The sequence below is a fragment of the Otolemur garnettii genome, unplaced genomic scaffold (assembly GCF_000181295.1).
Source record: "Otolemur garnettii isolate 467f Iridium unplaced genomic scaffold, OtoGar3 scaffold00070, whole genome shotgun sequence".
Taxonomy (NCBI): domain Eukaryota; kingdom Metazoa; phylum Chordata; class Mammalia; order Primates; family Galagidae; genus Otolemur; species Otolemur garnettii.
Genome location: NW_003852465.1, coordinates 6554028 through 6578086, shown reverse-complemented (window position 1 = coordinate 6578086; position 24059 = coordinate 6554028). Strand labels below are relative to the sequence as shown.

Genomic DNA, 24059 nt, shown 5'->3' with positions numbered 1-24059 from the left:
AAAAAAAAAAAGAATATCAAGAAATAGTGTTTATGCTAGTGAATACTTGAAAATTATTGGAAGTATTAAAATCACTTGCAAATTGCATATAATCACAGTAATCCTGTTTGTTTATAGACACTCCTGAGACATAGCAAGTGGTAGAACTGCATGTTCCTAAGTTGATAATCCAGGCACTTAAGTGGCTTTCCACTTTTCCATACCTATAATTGTTTTTGATTCATACATGGAAAGAGATGAGTCAAACTCCACTCAACTGTTCAATATTCTTTTTCAGGGTAAAAAACAAATGCTTTAATGCTGATATATCTGTATAAAATGAACTTTCCCTATGACACTTAACTGTTACTTATGGGCTAATAAAGAAGCATATGGGCTATTAGTTCACTTTGAATTTCTAAACACTATGGTATGTATGTTTCAAAATAGTTGGGATTTGGCGGAGGAGGCGAGGAAATCAAAGTTCTTTCACATTTAAAATGATCCGTGTGAGAGACAGGCTCACTGGCTTCAAAACAGTACCCAAGGATCCACTGCACACAAAACACATGATAAAAACTTTTGGTAACTAGGCATTGTGGCGGGTGCCTGTAGTCCCAGCTACTTGGGAAGTTGAAGCAAGAGAATCATTTGAGCCTAAGAGTATGAAGTTGCTGTGAGCTATGATGCCATAGCACTCTACTCAGGAGGACAAAAGTGAAACTCTATCTCAAAAACAAAACAAAAAACTTTTGGTAGCAATTAAAATAAAAAAACCTGGACATATTTAAAAAAACAATGTTCAATACTCACGAAAAAGAGCCACAGGAATTCAATTAAAGATATCAGAAAAGAAACTTAAAATGACCACAGATAATAAGTCAATAAAAGTAAGTTAATAAGGAAATAAAGACTAAAAATATTGGCAAAGAAATGAAAACTACAAGAATAAAAGTTCAATCTTGAAACTGAAAAACATAACGGAAATTAAGAACTCAATGGATAGGTTCAAGAACTGACTATAGGCTCGGCGCCTGTGGCTCAAGCAGCTAAGGCACCAGCCACATACACCTAAGGTGGCAGGTTCAATCCAGCCAGGACCCGCCAAACAACAATAATGGCTGCAACCAAAAAATAGCCGGGCGTTGTGGTGGGCGCCTGTGGTCCCAGCTACTTGGGAGGTGGAGGCAGGAGACTCGCTTGAGCCCAGGAGTTGGAGGTTGCTGTGCACTCTACCCAGGGGGACAGCTTGAGGCTCTGTCTCAAAAAAAAAAAAAGAACTGACTATATACAACTCAAGAGAGAATTAATAAACTAGAAAAGAGGGCAAAAAAACCCCACATTTGAAGCATAAAGAGAAATAGATGAACATAAATAGTGTATAAGACAACAGAAAAAGGAAATTTCTAATATGCATATAATTCCTGAAGAAGTAAAGAGACAGAATGGGCAGATAATTTTCTAAAACAATTGAAAGATGTGATACTACAGATTTAAGAAGTGCTATAAACTCTAAGAAAGAAAATGAAAATGTGTAGGAACATCATAATAAAACACTTGAAAAACAAAGAGAAAATTCCTAAGTCTGGATAGACCAAAAAAAAGAGAAAGCGAGAGAAAGAGAAATTTAAAAATAACAACAATTGATATAGCAGCAGACTTTGTAACAGAAATAATGGGAGCCAGAAGACAACGAAATATTTTCAAAGAAAATATCTGCCAATTTAGAATTTCTCTTCTCTTTTCTTCTCTTCTTGAGACAGAGCCTTACTTTGTTGCCCTCCGTAGAGTACCATCGCATCACAGCTCACAGCAACCTCAAACTTTTGGGCTGAAGCTATTCTCTTGCTTCAGCCTCCCTGGTAGCTGGGACTACAGGCACCTGCCACAATGACCAGCTATTTTCTACAGACATGGTCTAGCTCTTGCTCAGGCTGATCTTGAACTCCTGAGGTCAGACAATCCATCTGCCTCAGTCTCCCAGAGTTCCGAGACAACAGATGTGAGCCACTACAACACATGGCCCAACACAGAATTTCCATACAGTGAAATTATTCTGCAAGAATGAAGATGAATTCCCAGTCATCTCGTGGATAGAATAAAGTTAAAAGTAAAAGAGAGAAGAAAAAAGAATAAAGGTAAAGATATTTCTGACGAATGAAAACCTAAGAAAACTCATCTGCAGCCCTGCACTAAAGAATTATACATGAAAAAAGCAAATGTGGTCAGGCCAAAATAAATATCTAATGAATAAATCGCAAAAAAAAAAAAAATGCTTATGTAGTAATAATATGTAAATTTAAAATTAAGAAAAAACATTCTTTGAAGAGATTTTTGTTTAGGTGGTAATGGAGTAACTAATATTAGTTACCTTAGAATAAAATAACATGCTTGAAAAAAATTTTTTTAGAGATTGGAAAACAGGTAGCACAAGACAACAATCATAGAAACAAAGGAAAGAAATGAGGAAAATTTACTTGGACATTATTTCTAGACTAATAGTAGAGAGAATCCTGAGAGAGCATAGTGAGTAAATTCAAATTTCTATGAGAAATATATGAGAAAAAGAAAACTAGAATAAAGTCACATGATTTTGGAAATTCAGAAAATTCTTTCCTCAATAACCTGTGTATCAAGAGAATGAAAAGATAGTTAAACTTGAGTGTAATAAAAACAAAACTGGTAGTATAAAGTTAAAGTTGTATCTAAAAGGGATTTTGTGGCCTTAAATGTATCTATCAGAATGTATTCTATGATGGGAGGCGGGGAGCAGAGATATAGCATGATTTAAGCGCCAGTTCAAGAAGTCAGAAAAGGGTAGCAAATTAAACTCAAAAAATGCAGCATATAGAAAGATACATGAAGAGCAGAAATTAATGAAAACATACAATAGCAGGAATCACTTACTCTTCAATGTATTTGTATCTTTGATTTTATGTGATTGGTGATAATAATGACAATGCCCACTTCCTACTGTGAATGCACTTATAAACATTGTGTGCAACTCATCTATTTTTTTGAGTTAAAGAAATTATATAACTCTATAACCAAAGGGTTTGACTTTTAATAGGTGGGATAACACAGGATAGAGGACCTTGGGTCAACCGGTAAAGTAGAGAATTAGAAATGCAATTCTGTATCACTGTGAAAAATATGAAGACTTAATACCCTAAAAGAAAGGGAGACAAGAGGGCTGTACGTGAGTTTTGCGTTAAGAACAATGCCCTAAATTTTCCCCACTGTCCTATTCCTAAATCTCCATGGGTTACTACCTAACTAGAAAAATCAATAAAGAAGTTAATACAGTCATTCTAGATCAGATTTTCTGTGTTGCAAATACAACACGGCAATGGAAGAATAAACTCTCAGTCCAGCCTGTACAAAAACATGGTGCCTCACCCCTGCCATCTAGCACTCTGGGAGGCCAAGGCAGGTGGATTACCTGGGCTCACAGGTTCGAGACCAGCTTGAGCCAGATCAAGACCTCATCTCTAAAAATAGCCAGGCGTTGTGGTGGACGCCTGTAGTCCCAGCTACTTGGGAGGCTGAGGCAAGAGAATTGCTTGAGCCCAAGAGTTTGAGGTTCCTGTGAGCTAAGATGCCACGACACTCTACCAAGGATGACAATGTCAGACTCTGTATCCAAAAAAAAAAAAAAAAATCCCAGGCAGTGCCTGTGGCTCAAAGGAGTAGGGCGCCAGCCCCCTATTCCCGAGGTGGCGGGTTCAAACCTAGCCCCGGCCAAAAAAAAAAAAACCTGCCAAAAAAAAAAATACAAAAACGTAAGAACAAGTCTGTTGAAATTTGCAACCAACATTATAAAACAAAAGGGACTAAATTCACCATGTGTTAGTAAATTCAGTAGCAAAAAAGCCTCAAATATTTGAATTATCAGGTGTATGCATTTAAATTTAATTTATATATGGTATTTATATTGTATGTGTTACATAAATATTTAATTTACACAATTTAAAATCATTCTTAAAAATATACATATCATATTCAAAATTATTTTAAAAAGTGAAAAGAAGTCCAAAATGAGCAAATTTGAAAGAAGACAGAATTTCTAGAAATCAGGTCATGGTCATTAAAATTAAAAACTAAACAAATAGGTCAAGTAGCATATTAAATATAGCTGAAATATGGTTAAGGGAATGGAAAAACAAGCCTAAGTAAATAACCTAGAATCAAAGATACAGAACATATAGAAGAAAAGTTAAGAGACATGAAGGACAGAATTAGGAATGTTCAACTCTGGAATTCCAGAAGCAAAGAAAATTTACTTTGCAATCAAATCACACTGTTGCAAGATACCAAGGAAAAATAGAAGATCTGATTAACAATTAACAAAAAGGGAAGATTACCTCAAAGGAAGGCACAAATCAACAGGACAATAATAATATAAGGAAAATGTAAGTTACAATCTACAATTCTGTAATAGAATACATGCAAAAATAGAATCAAAAACTCAGAATTTTACCAGTAAAATATCCTCACTGAAAGATATTATAGTTAAGGGTGTGTTATACTATGGAAAGAACACATATTCAGAAGGGAAATGAGATATGCAAGAAAGAATGAGGGCAAATAATTAGATTAAAAGACCTGATTTCTTGGTTTTAAATTCCATGAACGTACAAAAATAAAGAAACTATTTTTAGAAAGGCGCTATGAACAAAAATAGAATTAATTCTTTTTCCAGTTAAAAAACAGAAAATTTTCTAAAATTACAATGAAAAGAATTCCAATTTCTGACTAAAAATCTGGTAATTTAAAGCCCTAATCACAGGAAAAATAAAAGTGGGAAAAAAGGAGCCTAGAAATAGACACATACATATATGTATGATTGGTGGATTTGATTTATGACAAAGATGATATTGCAATACAGTGGGGAAAAATATTTTTTAAACGAGTGATATAGATTCAAATGAATAGCCATAGGAGGGGAAAAAAAAATCTTGAGTCCTAACATATACCACACACACAAAAGCTCCAAATGTACTGTAGATGTAAATGTAAAAAAGTAAAACAGAAGAAAAAAGGAATATACATTTTATTACATGTAAAGGAAAATTTTGTCAAAAGAGCTGAAAAATGGCTAACTTTAATAAAAAATTTAAGCTGAAGTACATTAAAATTAAGAACTCAGGTTCACCCAAAGACACCATTAAAGAATGAAAAGGCAATCCAATATATCTTAAAAAGAACTTTTACCCAAATATTTATAGAGCTCCTACAAGGCAGTTAAGACAAGTAATCTTAAAGAAAAAATCAGCAATATATAAGCACTGCACACAAAGAGCTGTCAAAATAGCCAAAGGTATTCTATTTCTTTTCACACATTAAGAAAAAATGGAAAGTTACAACTGAAATGGTTAAAAGGAAATAGAATGACAATACCAAACACTGGCAACAATGAGCAACTGGAATAGTGCTATGGAAAGAATAAACTATATAACCATTCTGAAAATGTCTGACAGAATACACTGAATATATGCACAGCCTATAACCTAGCAATTTTACTCCTACTATTACCCAACCAAAATGCATGCATACATTACCAAATACATGTATAAAACCCTTCATTAGGAGAATTGTTTCTAAATTGGCAACAACTCAATTCTTATTACTTTCTGTATTTAAAATAGAATGAAAAAACTGCTGTAATGTAATTATATTCAGGCAATGTAATTATATCTATAATGATAGAAATGAAGTACAAAAAGTATTCTAAAGATATAAGTGAAACTTTCACAAACATAATGTTGAGCAAGAGAAAAAAGAGGTAGCATGGGGAGAAGGGACTGCAAGAGGGCATGAGTACAGGCACTTTAGATGTGCTGATTATGTTCTGTTTCTTTGCAGAAGGATTCCATTGGTGTATTCTGTTTATAAACATTTTTCCTTAATTTTTAATTTTTACAAATACATAATAGTTGTAAACATTTCTTGAGTTACATAGCTATGTAAGCTTTTCTAAGTATGTGTTATACAATTTATTAAAAATGTACTTAAGGTAGCTGGGCGTTGAGGCAGGCACCTGTAGTCCCAGCTAACTTGAGAGGCTGAGGCAAGAGAATAGCTTAAGCCCAAGAGTTTGAGGTTGCTGTTACGCCACAGCACTCTACCAAGGGCAACCAAGTGAAACTCTGTCACAAAAAAAAAAAAAAAAAAAAATTTACTTAAGGGATTTAGGAAAATGTATAAAATAAAGTTTCAGTGTATCCTGAAGCTTAGTTTTAATAAACAATATATCTTTTCATGTTAATCAGAATTTTCTGTTAAGTGCATATTCATATCTAAAGCAGGCACACTGTCTGCTGCTACTTTCTCTTATGCTTACCAAGATCTTGTCACACAAGCATACTTACTATACTTCAAAGTAATTTTGTTCTTACCTCAAAACATTTTCATTTGCTATTCCCTCTGTCTGAAAATCTCTTCCTCTGGAATGTTGGTTCCCTATTATCATTCATATCTACTAAAAACTATCACATATAATCTCCTGATAAGAAGATAAGAGAGAAGGCTTTGTTGGCCACACTACTTAATGTTCCCATAAACCCACATGTGTCTGTCTTATAACTCTATCATATTTTCCTGTGTTATTTCCTTCACAATACTTGCCAAAGCCTCAAATTATACTGTTTACTTTTACTGTCTTTTTGCAATAGAATGGAAATTTGGTGAGAATGGAGACCTTGTTCTTCCAGTGTCTGGAAAACCTTTGGCACAAAGATAACATTCAGGAACTAATTTGTTAAATAAATTAATTCATGTGTAAAATAACAAAAAAGGACAGAACCAAGCAAAATAGTTCAAACCATTTTTTTCTCAGAAATAAAGAGGTTTAGTCATCAGATTATTTTTTACCAGATATTATCGGATACATATCTTAAATTTTCAATTGATTACGCCAGAGATCCCCCACCTTTCTGGCACCAGGGACCAGTTTAATAAAAGATAATTTTTCCACTGATTTTGGTGGGAGGTGATGTCAGGACAGGAGGTGGAGCTCAGGTGTTGATGCCAACAATGGGGAGCTTTTGTAGATACAGATGATACTTTGTGGTTTACCCACTGCCCACTTCCTGCTGTGTGGCCTCATTCCTAAGCCAAGTTATATTGAGCTGTAGATTTCATTTAGCAGAACAATATGAAAATGGTAACTTTACAGTAAAATTCAGTTAAGGTGGTATACTTTCCTTAAAGGATTTAATACATTCTTTGACTAAAAAATTTTTCTTGGGAATATCCCAAAGAAAAATGTAAGTATGTCCATCTGAGCTACTAAAGAAAGTGGGACTGTATTAAATCAAAACCTTCTGCATAGCAAAGGAAATAACAGTATGAAGAGATAGCCTGGAGGATGGGTGAAAATATTTGCAAATTATTCACTGGACAGGGGGCTTATAACCAGAATATAAGAAACTCAACCAACTCAACAGCAAAAACCTCAATGACAATCTTATCATACTGGGCAAAAGATCTCAACAGACATCTCTCAATGACCTACAAGTGGCCAAGAAATATGAGAAATTGTTTAGCATTACTAATTATCAGGGAAATGCAAATCAAAACCACAAAGAAATGATATCTTAACCTGTTAGAATGGCTAACATCAAAAAGACAAAAAGATTACAAATGTTGGAAAAGAACTCTTACACATTGTTGGGAATGTAAATTAGTACAGCCATTATGAAAAACAGTATGAGATTTTCTCAAAAAACTAAAAATAGACCTACCATATAATCCAGCTTTATCAGTAGGAAAGGAAATCAGTATATCAAAGGGCATACTTGTACTCCCATGTTTACTGCAGCACTCTTCACAATCGCCAAGATAACAGAAGCAAACTAAGTGTCCATTAATAGACAAATGGATAAAGAAAATGTGGTCTACATACACAATGGAATACTATTCAGTTATTAAAAAACAGAACGAAATCCTGCTGTTTGCAACAACATGGATGGAACTGTAGGTCATTATGTTTAGTGAAGTAAGCCAGGCACAGAAAGACACTACTGCATGACCTTCCTTCATGTGCAAGCTAAACAAGTTGATACCATATTGTGGAAATAGTAGAATGGTGATTAACAGAGCCTGGGGAAGGTGAGGGTTGGGGGAGGAAGAAAAGTTGATTGATGGGTACTAACATACAGGTCAATAGAAGGACTAAGTTCTAGTGTTCTATAGTACAGTAGGCTTACTATAGTTAATTATTTGCCATATATTTCTAAATAGCTAGAAAAGCAAGAAGAAACGTAAAATGTTTGTAGTGATGTCCTAAATATCGTTATACTTTTATGAATGTATCAAAATTCACATGTACCTACAAAGACTTTGTAGAAGATCATACTATACATGGTTAATAGGAATACTGCCCACTGATTTGAAAGGTGTGTATAATAATATGGTTTTCATACCCAGAAACTATAAATTTAAACCTAAATATCTGGTCATTATTCAAAGTCTTCAGACTTCTAGCATACATAGTCCTTTTATATTTCTACCTTTGTATTTTATAAGATATTCTGTAATGTTACATTTCTAGTTATAGTTTGAGAATTTTATTTCCTATACAATTTTTTGTAAAGTGTCCTGCTCCTCCTGTTTTAAACCTTTTGAAATATGCTAAATATCCTTTCCTAATTATTTTGTCAATTATGCTGCCTCTTCTTTTATAGCTTCAATTAAGTAATTCATTTTGTGACCCCCTCAAAATTTAAAGACTTAAATTTGTGTCTCATAAATACATCAATATATGTCAAATATATTTTCATACTGAGATATTTTGCAAATTTAGAACAAGAGACTTGTTTTCAGAGACAGCATCTTTCAACTAATAGTAATATTTTTTTAGTGGCGTGTTACCTAAAGAAACAGGACACTAAAGTTTATGTTCAACTAGTTAAATATATATACAATTATAAAATGTATTAATAAAAACATTAATTAAATTATAAATGAGATGCTTTATTTTTCTTTAAATACAGTAGAACCTCTGTAAGCTGACCACGCAAGGAACTGTAACAAGCTGGGGAGCTAGACAACATTAAGGAACTAGGCCTACTGTACTGATACGTAGATGTGGTCCATGTCTGGTCTATGAAAATTATGTCAACTTTAGGAGGTGGTCAACTGTGGAGGTTCAGGCTGGAGGGCAGTGGCACGATCAGAGCTCACAAATTCTAGGTAGGTTCAAACAATCCTCCCATCTAAGCATCCCCAGTAGGTGGGACTACAGACACACACCATTACACACAACAAACTTTTTTGTTGTTGTTTGTAGAGACAGGGTGTTGGTTATGTTGCCCAGGCTGGTCTTGAAGTCCTGGTCTCAAGTGATCCTTCTGCCTCAGTCTCTCAAAGCATTACAATTAAGAGCTGCCACTCTTGCCTTCATTTATTATGCCTTCATTATTATTATTATTATTACTATCTGCTTTTCTTACTGTTACCTTTGTTTTTGAAATCTTAGCCATAGAATCTTAGCCTACACAAATGTCCTGAAGCATGTCCCATGTGTTTCTTCCTACTAGTTTTATAGTCTTGGGTCTTAAACATTTAAGTCTTTAATCCATTTTGAAGTGATTTTTGTACATGGTAAGGGATAAGGATCTAGTTTTATTCTTCTGCATATGGATATCCAGTTTTCCAGCACCATATAATGAAGAGGGCATCCTTTCCCTAATGTATGTTTTTGGTGCCTTTGTCAAAAATCAGCTAGATGTAAATATATGTATTTATTTCTGGGTTCACTATTCTGTTCCACTGGCCTATGTGTCTGTTTTTGAACCAATACCCAGCTGTTTTTTGTTGTCTTTTTGTTTTTTTGTTTTAAAGAGAGAGATTCACTATGTCACTCACAGTAGAGTGCCACATGGCGTCACACCTCACAGCAACCCCAAATTCTTGGGGTTAAGTGATTCTCTTGCCTCTGCCTCCCACGTAGCCAGGACTACAGGTACCCAACACAATGCCTAGCTATTTTTGTTGCTGTTGTTGTTGTTGCTGTATTGTCATTGTTTGGCAGGCCCAGGCCCAGTGTATGGCTGGCGCCCTAGCTGCGGAGATATAGATGCTGAACCAATACCAAGCTGTTCTGATTACTAAAACTTCGTAGTATATTCTGAATTCAGGTAGTGTGATGTCTCTACTTTTGTTCCTTTAGCTTGGTATTATTTTGGCTATTATGAGTCTTTTGTGGTTCCATACAAAGTTTAGAGTTCTCTTTTCTAACTCCATGAAAAATGATATTGATATTTTACTAGGAATTCCACTGGATACAGAGATTGCTCTAGGTATTATATCATTTTCACAGTAGTAATTCTTTTGATCTATGAGCATGAAATGTTTCCATGTGTTTGTATCTTTTTCAATTTCCTTCATCACTTTCATAGTTTTCCTTGCAGAGTTCTTTCACCTCCTCTGTTAAAATTATTCCAGGGCAGGGGGAGTGGCTGTAGGAATTTGTAAATGGGATTGTTTTCTAGATTTCTATTTCAGTTAGTTAATTATTGATGTATAGAAACACTACTGATTTTTCTATGTTGATTTAGTAATCTATAACATTTTTGAATTTATCAGTTCTAAGAGTTTTTGGTGGAGTTTTTAGCTTTTCTATATACAAAATCATGTTATCTGCAACGTGGGACAATCTGACTTCTTTCCCAACATAGATAGACTTTATTTCTTTCTCTTGCCAAATTGCTCTAACTAAAACTTCCAGTACTATGCTATGTTGACTAGGAGTGATGAAAGTAGGCATCCTTGACTTGTTCTAGTTCTTAAGAGAAAAGGCTTTCAACTTTTCTGCTTTTATGGTGATGTTAGCTATGGGTTTACCATATGTGGCCTTTATTCTGTTGAGGTTAAGTTCTTTCTATGCTTAGTTTTTTGTGAGAGTTTATCATGAAGGAAAGTTAAATTTTGTCAAATGCTTTTCTTGTGTCTATTGAGATGATCATTTGTTTTTTGTCCATAAAGAGTAATATGTTAACTAGACATTTTGGAGACATTCCCAGACTCAGGATTATTCAAGTGACCAGCTGTTAAAATAAGTCATTCTTGTCTACCTACAAAGATTGAACCAGGAGGAAATAAAAGTCCTGAACAGACTAATAATGAGATTGAATCAATAAAAAGAAAGTCTTTCCCCCACAAAAAGAAAAGCCCACGCAGATGACTTTATTGTGAAATTCCACCAAACTTATAAAGAACTAATACCAATTTTTCTCAAACTATTGCAAAAAAAATGAAGAGGAGACCATCCTTCCTATGTCATTCTTTGAGGCTACCATTAGTCCAATACCAAAATCAGGCAAGGATGTACCACAAAAAAGAAAAATACAGGCCAGTATCCCTGATGAACATACATACTTAAATCTTAAACACAGTACTAGCAAACTGAATCCAATAACACATCAAAAAGATAATATACCATATTTAAGCCAGATTTATTCCAGGGATGCAAGGATGGTTCAACATATGCAAGTCAATTATTATGCTAAATCATTTCAGTAGAATCAAGGACAAAAAACAAATGTTTATTCTTCTAAAACAATGTCTGATGTTGCTACATATATCACAGGCTGTGACACAGTAACTGTTAAGGTTGTCACATAGGAACCTACATTTCCCTTCAGAGTACATATACTTTTTCCTTAAGATAAAAGCCATGCCATGGGTTTGAGGGATGAGATATAGGGATCTACCTGTCTTGCAGCTACTCAAGACCACACTTCTATAAATTCCCCCAATAAATCACCCTCTATCAACAAATTGCATTTGTCTGCCTCAGTCTTTTTTATAATTTGTTAGAATATAGTTTTTCATAATATGTCTCTAACAATCTACTATATTTTTATGGTGTCAGTTGTAATATCTTTTTTTCAGCTTCTGATTTTATTTATTTGGGACTTCTCTCTCCTCCCACCCTCAGTTAATCTAGCTGGTGGTTTACTAATCTTTTGAAAACAGGCACTTTATGTTTTGCTGATAGTTTGTCTTTTTAGTCTCTATTTCATTTAGTTCTTCTGTGATCTTCATTATTCTTTTCTCCTACCTATTATTGGTCTTGCTTTGTTTTGTTTTTCTAGTTTCTTGGGGTTCATCATTAGGTTATTTATAGAAAATCTTTCTGCTTTTTTGATGTAGGCATTTATTGCAATGAAATTCCCTTTTAATTGCTTCTGTTGTATCTCATGTATTTTTACGTGTTGTGTTTCCATTTTCCTTCATTTCAAGACATTTTTTCATTTCCTTCTTAATTTTCTCATTCACTAATGGTCAATAAGGATTATGTTTAATTTTTTTCTATTTGGACCATTTCTAAAATTTCTCGTTACTGGTTTTTAGTTTCATTCCATTGTGGTCTGAAGGTGCTTGAAGAAATTCTGATTTTATTTAAATTTGTTGAGATTTATTTTGTGGCCTGCTGTATGGTATATCCTGGAGAACATTCCACATGCTAATGTGAAGAATGTATATTTTGCAGCTGTTGAATAAAATGTCCTCTAAATGCCTGATAGGTCCATTTTGTCTATAGTGCAGATTAAGTCAGATTGTCATACTATTTTCTTTGTTGATTTTCTGTCTAGATGATCTGTCCAATGCTGAAAGTGGGGTGTTGAAGTCTCCAATGATTACTATTCGGGGATTTATCTTTGTAGCACTAATTAACTTTGCTTTATGTATCTGGGTGCTCCAGTGTTGGGTACGTATATATATTTATAATTCTTATACTATCTTGCTTAATTGGTCCCTTAAACTGTTTATGTCTCTTTCTATGCTTTTTGAATGGAAACTTATTTTGTCTTATAAATACTAAAATTTTTACTATTATTGCTAATTTATCAAATAATATTTATATATGTTATAGATCACAGACTAATTTTAAGAATCAAAGTGACAGGCTTAGAAACTTTAGCTGAAGAAATAACAAAAATAAATAATCAAACTTAAATGTTATTCATGTATCAGTTTTAAAGAACATAAAGTATGTTGAAACAATGTTTAACGTGCACATTCTATTACAAGAGACATGACAGACTATATTCCACATGATAAATGAGAGTATCCTATACTTCTTTGAAAGCCACCAAAGTTACATAAGTATAAATGCAAAACCAATGTGTTCAAGTATTTTTATACCTTCTTACTTGAAATTCACAACTAGAATTTTTTTTCCAAAAATATATTCCCAGATATTCTTCCCTAGATTAACATCCCAGATTGAGGATTTGATGATAGAACTGGCCTTTCAGTACATCCTGAAATGCAGAATTTCAGAACACACATAAAAATAAGACTTCCTGAAACCCATTCTCAGAGTCCCAGTTGAAAACAGGATCATTCAAATTTTAACTGCTATTATATATTATTCTCAGAAATCAAAATTTAATAAAGTGAAGTTTTATTTCTATTTGTCAGATATATGATAAAAGATTTTTACTCAATTACAACTTCTAAATAGGTATGTAATATATCAAGTGAAGATAAACTTATGGGTAGTATCATATAGGAAATGAGCAATCACTGATCCACTATAGGCTTGGTACATTTAACTCAATAGTTCAACATTTTAATTGATGGGAATTACCTTAACAAAATCTCTATCAGTCTTCTCTTTCCATTCTTCTCCAAATACAGTAGAAAAGGATCCTAAAGCTAAAAGAATAAGCAGTACATTCAATAAAATGCAATTAATTCTTACAGTTAATTATTTAATAATAGGTTGGCTTGGAGAAACAGTAACTACATTTTAATATATCTTATTCATTGGAAATTATCTTATAGTAAATGCTAGAAAGTCATGAAATTTCTTTTGAAACACATTTAGTTAGCAAATTTAATGAAAATCCTACAAATTAAAAATATATACACAATAAAGAAAGTACTATAATAATTACTCTGCATTAATTTTCATTTTTAGAGAAGGAAAATATTAAGAAGTCAAACTGATGTTATTCCTATTAGGCTTTCAGATTGTTATCATTAAAAATCTTCATATTGGCTCAGAGCCTGTAGCACAGTGGCATACACGGAGAGTGGCAGGTTCCAACCCAGCCTGGGCCAGCTAAAACAACAACTGGAACAAAAAATAGCTGGGCATTGTGGTGGGCACCTGTAGTCCCAGCTACTTGGGAGGCTGAAGCAAGAGAATCACTTGCTCCTGAGCCCAGGAGTTTGAGGTTGCTGTGAGCTATGATGCCACAGCATTCCACTGAGGGCAACATAATGAGACTTTCTCAAAAAAAAGAAAAAGAAAAAAAAATCTTCATATTATATTCAGAAATAATTATGTAACTCATACTTTAAAAAATATAAAGCAGGCCAGATATGGTGTCCCACGCCTGTAATCCTAGCACTCTGGGAGGCCAACGCAGGTGGACTACCTGAACTCAGGAGTTCGAGACCAGCCTGAGCAAGAGTAAGACCTCATCTCTAAAAAAAAACAGCCAGACATAGTGGGTGCCTTTAGTCCCAACTACTTGGGAGTCTGAGACAGGAAGATTGCTTGAGCCCAAGAGTGTGAGCTTGCTGTGAGCTATGATGCTATAGCACTCTACTGGGGACAGCAAAGTAAGACTTTTGTCTCAAAAACAAAAATAAATAAATGAAAAATAAAAAATATTAAAAATAAATAAATCAGAGTATTCCTTGAAAATAATTCCCAGATAAAACCTACTTTAAGGAACGTTCTTGGGCCTATAGCATGTTTATGTTTCTTGATAAAGGTGTTCTGTCAACAACTTTGAAAAGTCAAATCATCCGTTATCAAAAGTTGCTTTATAACAACACTGTATCTCATCCACATGTGGCCCTCATTTCACCACAAAAAAAGTTAAGGCATATAGGTACACATTTTTGTTCCTACTTTCGGTGTCAGCTCATTGTCAGTTATGGGAACAGAGTAATAACCAGTATGATATAAATGTCTAAACTTTACCAAATATGTTTTCCCCTTTAAAATTTAGGCAGCTCCTTTGTAAACTATCAGATTAATTCTGTAACAAAAGCTACTGCTTTCAGAAAACAGAATCGTGGCACTGTAAACAGTAAAAACTAGTTGTTATGAATATTAACCTTTTAAAAAAGCAAAATTAAGCCTTTTACTGGCTGAATCATGACAAGCAAAACATAATATGTCTTCTATTGTAAAAGATTTATTGAATCTTTATAGTCTTATTATGCCTTTAAGTATAAACCTAATATTTAGATACTACTGATTAAGACAGTTTGTAAAGCACTTAGGTTAGAATGAGAATTTTCATTTTTAAAAGTATTTAAAAGGGTGAGGAATAGAAACATTTTAAAAATAGGTTATATTTGCTAATGATTTTAATACTGTATGGTTATGAGAAAATGATAATAGATATAAATGTTTATAAGTTAACTATAGTGACCTAAAAAAGCATTTCATAAAATATCAAACTGACATATAAGTGGCAGCTTAATCAGAAAAATGAAGCCACTAAAGAGATACAAGGTTTTGTTTGTCCTATAAAAGCCTTATAAAAATCTTCACTGGGAAAATACCAGATAGAAATATAGGATGGAAAAATTGAATTTTTGTCACATAGAATTTTTATTATACTTCTTCAAACATAAAAAATGTTTATACATTCCACACTTTCTAAATGAAGTGGCATCTATACTTCTTTCAATTAAAATCCCATTTCTTAAAAGACAAATAAAAGTTTCTCAAAAGACTAAGAAAATCAAATCTATAATCTACAAACTCCAAGAAAAATTATTTTTATCATGTGAAAACCATTATTTTAAGTATAAAGTCTTCATAAAGTTCCTATGGTTTTCTGGAACCAAACATCCTAAGACTGTTCAATTTATAAAAACAATCCTTAAATAGGATTTGCTAAGTTACTGAGTTTTTTAGATTGCTATACTAAATAATTTAGTCTGTTAGACAAATAAAAATGCCTAAAGAAGTTTATTTCTTGGTTCACCAAAGTGATTAACCTCACTTCTATCATGTGTACCATGTGTACATCTTTAAGTCATTGATTCATGTAATTCTATTCAACAATTAAATACTAAGACTTCACCAATAATTACTCTGACTTGAGAATATATACAGTAGTCTCTCTAAAAGTTTTATTTTAAGATTTCTAAAACAAATAAAACAATTTCTAACTCCAGTCTACACTAAATTCTGAGAGTTGTATTGTAAAGGTCAAAATATCAGGAAAAAAATAAACAACTATCAGGAATCAAAGAACATGAAAGTCAGACAGAAATTCAACAAATTTGTATCGTCAAAGTTGGAACAGAAACTGAGAAGTAAAGGTCTTTCTTTGTTGTTCCCCAATGTAACCAGAAATAGTTTTGAGGAAGGTTAAGAAACTTTTACTTTTGTTTAAACTAATTTCAAAATTTTTTTCATATACAACAAAGACATGTCAAATTTCAAGGAATCCTACTTAGATAATTCCAAATAAAACTGTAAAGTATACTACTTGACTCAAAGACTAAGGAAAAATGAACTTTTGCAATGTCTATTTAAAGACAAAAAAAAAGTCATTAATCTGTAAAATGTTTTATCACATTCTCCCACAGACTCTTGTCCACCATGCTGAATATCATTTCCTATAAGATAAAATAATTTCAATGTATCTCAATTCCTTATGCTTTAATAAGATGTATTTCTGGCAAAAAAAAAAAAAAGGTAAAAACAACAGAGTTGGGATGGGGGTGCTGGAAAGCAAGCAATAATTAAAAAATGACCTAACAGATACTTTACAAAAGAAAACTTACAAGCAAGAAAACATTACAAAATATGTTCTCTAATCTTTATTCAATTACCTTTAGAAAACTGAATAATTCTGTCCAAATAGTAACATAGTCTTAAAGAAATAATTTCAGAAAAAATAAAAATTTGATTTTAAAAACCTGTAACTAACAAACTCTATAAATAAAAATTATATGAAGTATTTGATAAACCTTGTTTTGATCAAACAAAACAAGGGAAGTAAATTTTCAAAAATGTGTTTCTATTATCTAAAATTTATAGGCACATGCTTTCAGAAATAATTTGTTCCAGATTCTAGTTTTCTTTATCAGGATTTGATAAAGCAATCTTCTCAATTCAAAAAACCTATATATTACACCAAAAAGAAAAAAAAAATAGGATTTCTACTTCAAAAGCTCTGGGATAAAATTAGTATTTAAATATTTAAGGTTAAAATACTCCAAACATTTATTATAAGTCTTAAATAATGCATTTTATATAATAAAAGACCAAACAAAAAATGGTATTATGTTTTCACCTGTTTGTAGAATAATCATACAATATGTACAGCTTAAAACTTACTGTCATCAAACACCCCGGCATTAGCAAGTAATAAAGTGATGATTTTAGGGTCTTTTTCAAGTTGCATGACGTGTTTGCTTTCATTTGATAGGAGAGTGCATACATTAATAGCAAAGTCCACTTCATTTGGGAGTCCAGATAATAGTGAAAGCACCAATTTATTGTAATCATTTGGCGAATTAAAGTCCATAGATAGCCCATAACTTTGACGCAGATAATCTAACAAAGAAAAAAAAAATACCTTAAGTATATCAAGGATTGGATACACTGAATGGTTAGTATCTTTTGAATGTGGAACAGAGCTATTTATTTATTTTTTAAATAAAAGACAAACTGATTAGAAGTTCAAAAAGTTCAACTTTCTAAACTTCTTAGGTTTACTAATCATTAAAATTACATTCATGAAAAAGTTCAAATACAAAAATATACATACCCACTGGGACATCACTGTTAAAATATTATTGCATCATTATTTTAATTCATCTAATCTACCCTTTTTACTATTATATTTCAAAGGATTTATTCTGATTTACTGCAATATCATTTACAATAGCCATGATAGTATTATAATTCTATGTATTTTAACAAACATATAGTGTTTTAATCACAACCACAGTCAAAAATATAGAGTATTTCCATTAGTCCAAAATGTTTCTTATGCTTCTTTGCAGTCAATCCCATCCCCTACCACTAGGTACCATTGTTATATCTATTCCCACAGCTTTGTTTCATTTCAAAATGTCAAATAAATGAAGTCATACGGTATTAGCCTTTAGTGTCTGGTTTCTTCCATTTGAGATGCTTTTGAGATTCATATCCATGTTGAAGTATCAGGTGACTATTCCTTTGTAAACAGTTTGTTTATCCGTTCCCTAGTTGAGGAACATTAGGATTGTTTCCAGTTCTTGGTGCTTATGAATACAGCAGCTATAAACATTCACATATAGGATTTTGTGAGGGCAAATTTTTTCATTTCTCTTAGCTAAACACCTAGAAGTAGGATTGCTGAATCATACGTAAACGTATGGTTAACTTGGTAAGAAACTGTGAAACTGTTTTCCGTAGTGGCTGTAACATCTTTCATTTCTACTAGAAATCTGCCTACTAGAAATCTTCCTGTTGCTCCCCATCCTTGTCAGTGTTTAGTATTGTCAGTTTTAAGTGAAAAACTGACAATATTAAGTGCTGAATATTCTGAATATGGGCCCTTTATCTATTATTTGTTTTGAGATTTTTTCCCAGTCAGCAGCTTTGAATGTTTTTCATTCTTCCAAGTATCTTGTAAGAGAAATTTTGGTTTCGATAAAGTTGAATTTATAAATTTTCTTTTTGGTTTAAGATTTTCAGTCCTAAAAAAATCTTTCACTAAACCAAAGTATCAAATTAATTTAAACATTTATAAAATTTTGGGAGGGGGGAGGATGGGCTTACAAAACATGAAGTTATCATCTAATCATAATAGATACATATAAAAAGTTACGTTTCTGCAGATACTAAATCTTAAGTGGGGCAGTTTAGGACTTGGCAGCAATGTCCCAGGACAAATATACCAAGTATGTTTTTCAAATAAAGCTATAACCAGTTTAAAGGAAAGGCAAAAAACCTAGAGTTAGAAAACTTCTAGATGAAACCTTTCAGAATATCTGGATTTTTCAAACCTGGCCTGGGCATGCTACACAACAGAATAGTCAGGCCTGGCAGGCGCCTGTAGTCAGAAATAACTGGATTTTTAAAAAAAGTTTAAGAAAACACCCCTTTAAATAGAATGGAAGGAAATTTACTGTCACAATATACCAGCTAATTTTAAAAAATATTTTGTAGTGATAGGCTCTTGTGCTATGTTGCCCAGGGTGGTTTCAAACTTCAGATCTCAAGTGATCCTTCCACCTGGCCTCCTAAAGTGCTGGGATTACAGGAGTGAGCCACTATGCCTGGCTAATTTTGACACTTCTATATTACAAATTAGAATTTATGATAAGCCTAACCTCAGCAACAGTTAATTAATTAATTAATTAATTTTTTGAGACAGAGCCTCAAGCTGTCACCCCGGGTAGAGTGCCGTCGCATCCCAGCTCACAGCAACCTCCAACTCCTGGGCTCAAGAGAGTCTCTTGCCTCCGCCTCCCAAGTAGCTGGGACCACAGGCACCACCACAACACCCGGCTATTTTTTGGTTGCAGCCGTCTTTGTTGTTTGGCAGGCCCAGGCTGGATTCGAACCTGCCACCTTAGGTGTATATGGCTGGCGCCTTAGCCACTTGAGCCACAGGCACCAAGCCAGCAATAGTTAATTTAAATTTTTAGGTTCTATTTACCATTCTCTTGCTCTCTTTTTTAAAAGAGAGTCTCACTTTGTCGCTTTCTGTCAAGTACTGTAACGTCATAGCTCACAGCAACCTCAAAATCTTGGGCTCAAGTGATTCTCTTGCCTCAGCCTCCCTAGTAGCTGAGACTACAGGCACCTGCCACCATGCCCAGATATTTTTTGTTTCTTTGTTGTTTAGCAGTCCCAGGCCAGGTTAGAACCCAGCAGCCCTGGTGCATATGGCCAGTACCCTAAGCACTGAGCAATGGACACCCAGCCTCTATTTACTATTCTCTTGACTAGAAAAAATTAGAAACCCTTATGCATTGTCTGTTATAATCATGAAGTTTACATACTTTCAATATGACTTTAATTGGTCTATTTCCTATGGAACAATGACAGATACTTGATTTAATACATCCTTATCTGAATAATTTTGTCAAAAAAATTTTCAATACAGTAAGATAAATTTAAAAACATAATAATTAAGAAATATCCTTTACTTATACCAGGCTTGGTAAAGTTCCTAAGATAATGCAAGAGAAAATGTTTTTAAGATTTTAAGATTCTGGCGGCGCCTGTGGCTCAAAAGGGTAGGGCACTGGCTCCATATGCCGGAGGTGGCAGGTTCAAACCCAGTCCCAGCCAAAAAAAAAAATATATATTTTAAGATCCTCCTTTCCCTTCCAAAAGGAGATATGATTAAACACCTATACTTTTAATAACAGGATTAGGATTGGAAATTTATTTTCAACATTCTTGATTCAATGTTTACACAAGTGGATTGTTGCTAACAAACTTAATCTGAAGCAATCACTTCTCTTTGTTTTCAGTTTAGAGGAAAGCAAGAAGTATTCCTATAGTACAAATGTGTGTTAGAATATGGTGCATTTATTAAAAAAAATATTTACTCAAATATAATAATTTTTTAATCTTCCTGTATGAAACTCTTCCACATTTAAGATAAAATAAAAATGCAAATGGATAGACTACCTGGCCTAATTTTATTAACATTATTGGATTTGATTAAATTGTCACTAAAATTTAAGCTCTAAAATTTTATTAACGTCAATGAATTGTCATTTGTCAATTATGCTTTCCACTATTTTTCTATAAAAATATATTTTTCTTAAAAAAAGTAAAAATAGAACCGATGAAAAGTCTTTAATAATCCACCTAATAATGCTACAGAAATAACTGTATTCAATCAATACCAAGAAGAAACATCAAAAAAGAAGGAAAACAAAGGATTAGGAATTTATATCAAGAAAACGCTAAAAACATTTATTCCAATAAATGACAAAGTATCATATATTGATGCCAAAATTGAATTATCCTAAAACTCAAAGCAAACTGCCTAAGACTTTTTGCCATTTATAAGTCACTATCAAAAGAAATCAATATTCTCAAAGGCAAATTCAGGCCCACAGTCTATTAATGCTTGGTATTCTATATCCTGCAACTACTGCCAACTGAAATTTATTATACTGTCTTTTAAAAAGTTGTTTTATAGTAGCTTTTCTTAGCATCAACAATATAAGTATCTCTAGATAAATACATTTAACCAAACCTACAAAGGGAGTAAGACTATATGATCAAAGATGTAGACACAAATTTTTTCAAGGTTCTAAATAAACTTTTAACACTTATTAATCTACCATTACATAATTACATTTTATTTAGACAGGCATACACACAGTGAGCTATGGAGCTTACTCTGTTTTTAAATGACACATAAAAAGAATTATCAGTGAAAGATTTGTTTTATATGGTGATAATCATGTTAATTTTTAGAATACTATCATGATATTGATATGGCTTTCAAGAAAAACTAAAAGCACCTCTACATTCAATAAATGCTGCCCTAAAGTGCTATCTCTTTTCAGTTTGCATGAGATTTGATGTTGCCCATCAATTCTCAGTTTCTTCCTCTTCATGAATCCCCAATCTCAAATTTTGTCAACCATGTTACATAAATGTTCAGAGCACAGCTGTTAAAAACAAATTAAGCAATTCTATCATTTTTTTAACTTTTTTTAATCAGTTAAGTTTCATTAAAGGTTTCTGAAATACTCAAAATGTTTTACATATTCTTACTTAAAGTAAACAAATTTTAATTAGGGGAGGAAAAAATAAATACATATCCAGAAAAAAATGCTGATTTTAAATAAGACCAAACATGGAAAAGGGTTGGTTTAGGGAGCTGCAGTAGTAGACACCAAACTTTATTTAAGCTACAAGGACGAACAGTTCTGCTGTTATTATAATACAGGAATCACACAGAGTTTTAAGTTGAAAATGATCTTCAAAGGTCATTAGTATAATATCTTATGCAATGCAAGAAAACCCTCCAGAACATCCTTGAATTCAACAAAGGCCATCAGCTCTCTTTAGGAAAAAAGAGCATATCACCTAACTAACCACCCCATTTTACTTTATCAGCTTTAATTATTTGCAAGCATTTCTACATGATGACTTAAAGTGTTCTTTTCTAGCCTTGGTTCTTGGGTTATAACTAGTCATTATACATTTGGGTTATACTCCCTGCTCTATCCCTATTCCAATTATATAGAAGCATCAGATGAAGCCTTGTCTAATGGACATCACAGATTGTAAGAGGAGATTCTGTTTCTTTAGTCATTTCTGATTGGGGAAGAAATATGGAGTCAAACTCAACATGATAATCTGAAAAATACTTATGATACCAGCAAAAATAAGTCAACTTAAATCTAAGAACAACCTGTAAGAGATTAGCACTAATATTAATTAATAATATTTAAAATTGTAATTTTTATAAAGAATATACCTTCAAAAAGAAACAGAAATATTGGCTCAGCACCTGTAGCTCAGTAGCTGGGGCATCAGCCACATACAACAGAGCCGGTGGGTTCAAATCCAGCCTGAGCCTACCAAACAACAATGACAACTACAACCAAAAAATAGCTGGGCATTGTGGCGGGCACCTGTAGTCCCAGCTACTTGGGAGGCTAAGGCAAGAGAATCACTTAAGCCCAAGAGTTTGAGGTTGCTGTGAGCTGTGACACCACAGCACTCTACCCAGGGCAACAGCTTGAGACTCTATCTCAAAAAAAAGAAAGAAAAAAGAAAAGAAAAGAAAAGAAAAGAAAAGAAAAGAAAAGAAAAGAAAAGAAAAGAAAAGAAACAGAAATATCTATCTCCTTAGAGTTCTCCTCTTAGTCATCAAAGTTCTGATCCCTAAAACCCTAAAAACTGGGACGCACATCTATTCTACTCAATAATTTTTTTTTCAAACTCTAAACTTATTTCTGATTTGAGTTCAGGTCTATTTAGCTGGAGATTCCTTTATAACCATTACAAGAAAGAAATACAAAAATTCTTCTTCCTGATATCACAGCAGAAAAACAGTAGAGTAATTAGAAACATTTCTGAGAATTCTGGGGCTAGGAATCCCAGTAATTATAAAAAGTCTAACAGACACTCTATGAAAAATTTTGAATTCCCTAATCCTAAAAGGATCTTCCTCTTGTCATTTTTTGCTACTACTCAGGATAAATCACTGATAAGTCAAAGCAATAAGAAAAGATTTTACAATTGAAACTACACGGATTTGTGACACAAAATCTCTTCAACTAAAATTCTTAAGCAACCAGTAATAGAAAGGGCCTTAATATCAATTAGATGTCAATCTTTAAAAGCTGCATTGCCCCTAGGTCTTGAAGTGTTCTCCATGTGTAAAGGACTAATTCATTGGATGATTATCTATCTTCTTAATTTAACACACTGGCCTTGTTAATTTCCAGTAATATTTACCTGACACACTATGTTGCTGGTAATTGTAGGAAGATGGAATTGCACCAATAGGAAGCTGTGGCTTTGGATTGCCTGGTGGTACCTCATCATCATCCTCCCCAAAATGATGAACTTTTTCGTACTTTTCTAGGTAACTGAAATAGAAAAACAGCACAGTGAAGACTTAAAAATAGACTTATGTCTTATTTTTAAACTCCTACCATTACATCTCTTTTTGTTTTCTAAATGTCCCCAATCTAAAAATAATACAAAAATACCGCCATAAACCTCTTATATTAGTGGAACAGAAACTTCAGTTTATTAGCAATACTAAAGATAAACTCAATATGATACTTCTAAAAATATTTTTGTATTTTCAAAAGACCGTAACAGTACTGAAGTAAAAATATAAAAGCAGAGAATATCAAAGGAAATATAGAGAACAGTACTTTCATTTAGCTTTTTAAAAAATATTACACATAATTATTATAAAAGAAAAGTAAAAATTAGAAGATTCCCTTACACCTGGCCACTCCAATCTTACCAGATTCATATGTACTTCTTCAATACATATGTACTTTCTATAAATATTTTTATTAAATAATATATTTTAGAGATCTAAGCATGCCAATACATACTCTACTGCCTCATTCTTTTTTTTAACAAACAA

General features: G+C 32.9%; 1 protein-coding gene across 1 annotated transcript in view; it reads right to left on the bottom strand.

Moving 5' to 3' along the window:
* Positions 1–24059, bottom strand: part of ARID2 (AT-rich interaction domain 2) — a 185849-nt gene that overhangs the window by 68044 nt on the left and 93746 nt on the right. The window contains exons 2-4 of the mRNA XM_012807514.2: positions 23411–23544; positions 17315–17533; positions 13583–13650 (exon numbers count right to left, since the gene is read on the bottom strand). Coding sequence (XP_012662968.1) covers positions 13583–13650; positions 17315–17504 — 258 coding nt within the window. The 5' untranslated portion in view covers positions 17505–17533; positions 23411–23544. The remainder of the gene's footprint in view (positions 1–13582; positions 13651–17314; positions 17534–23410; positions 23545–24059) is intronic.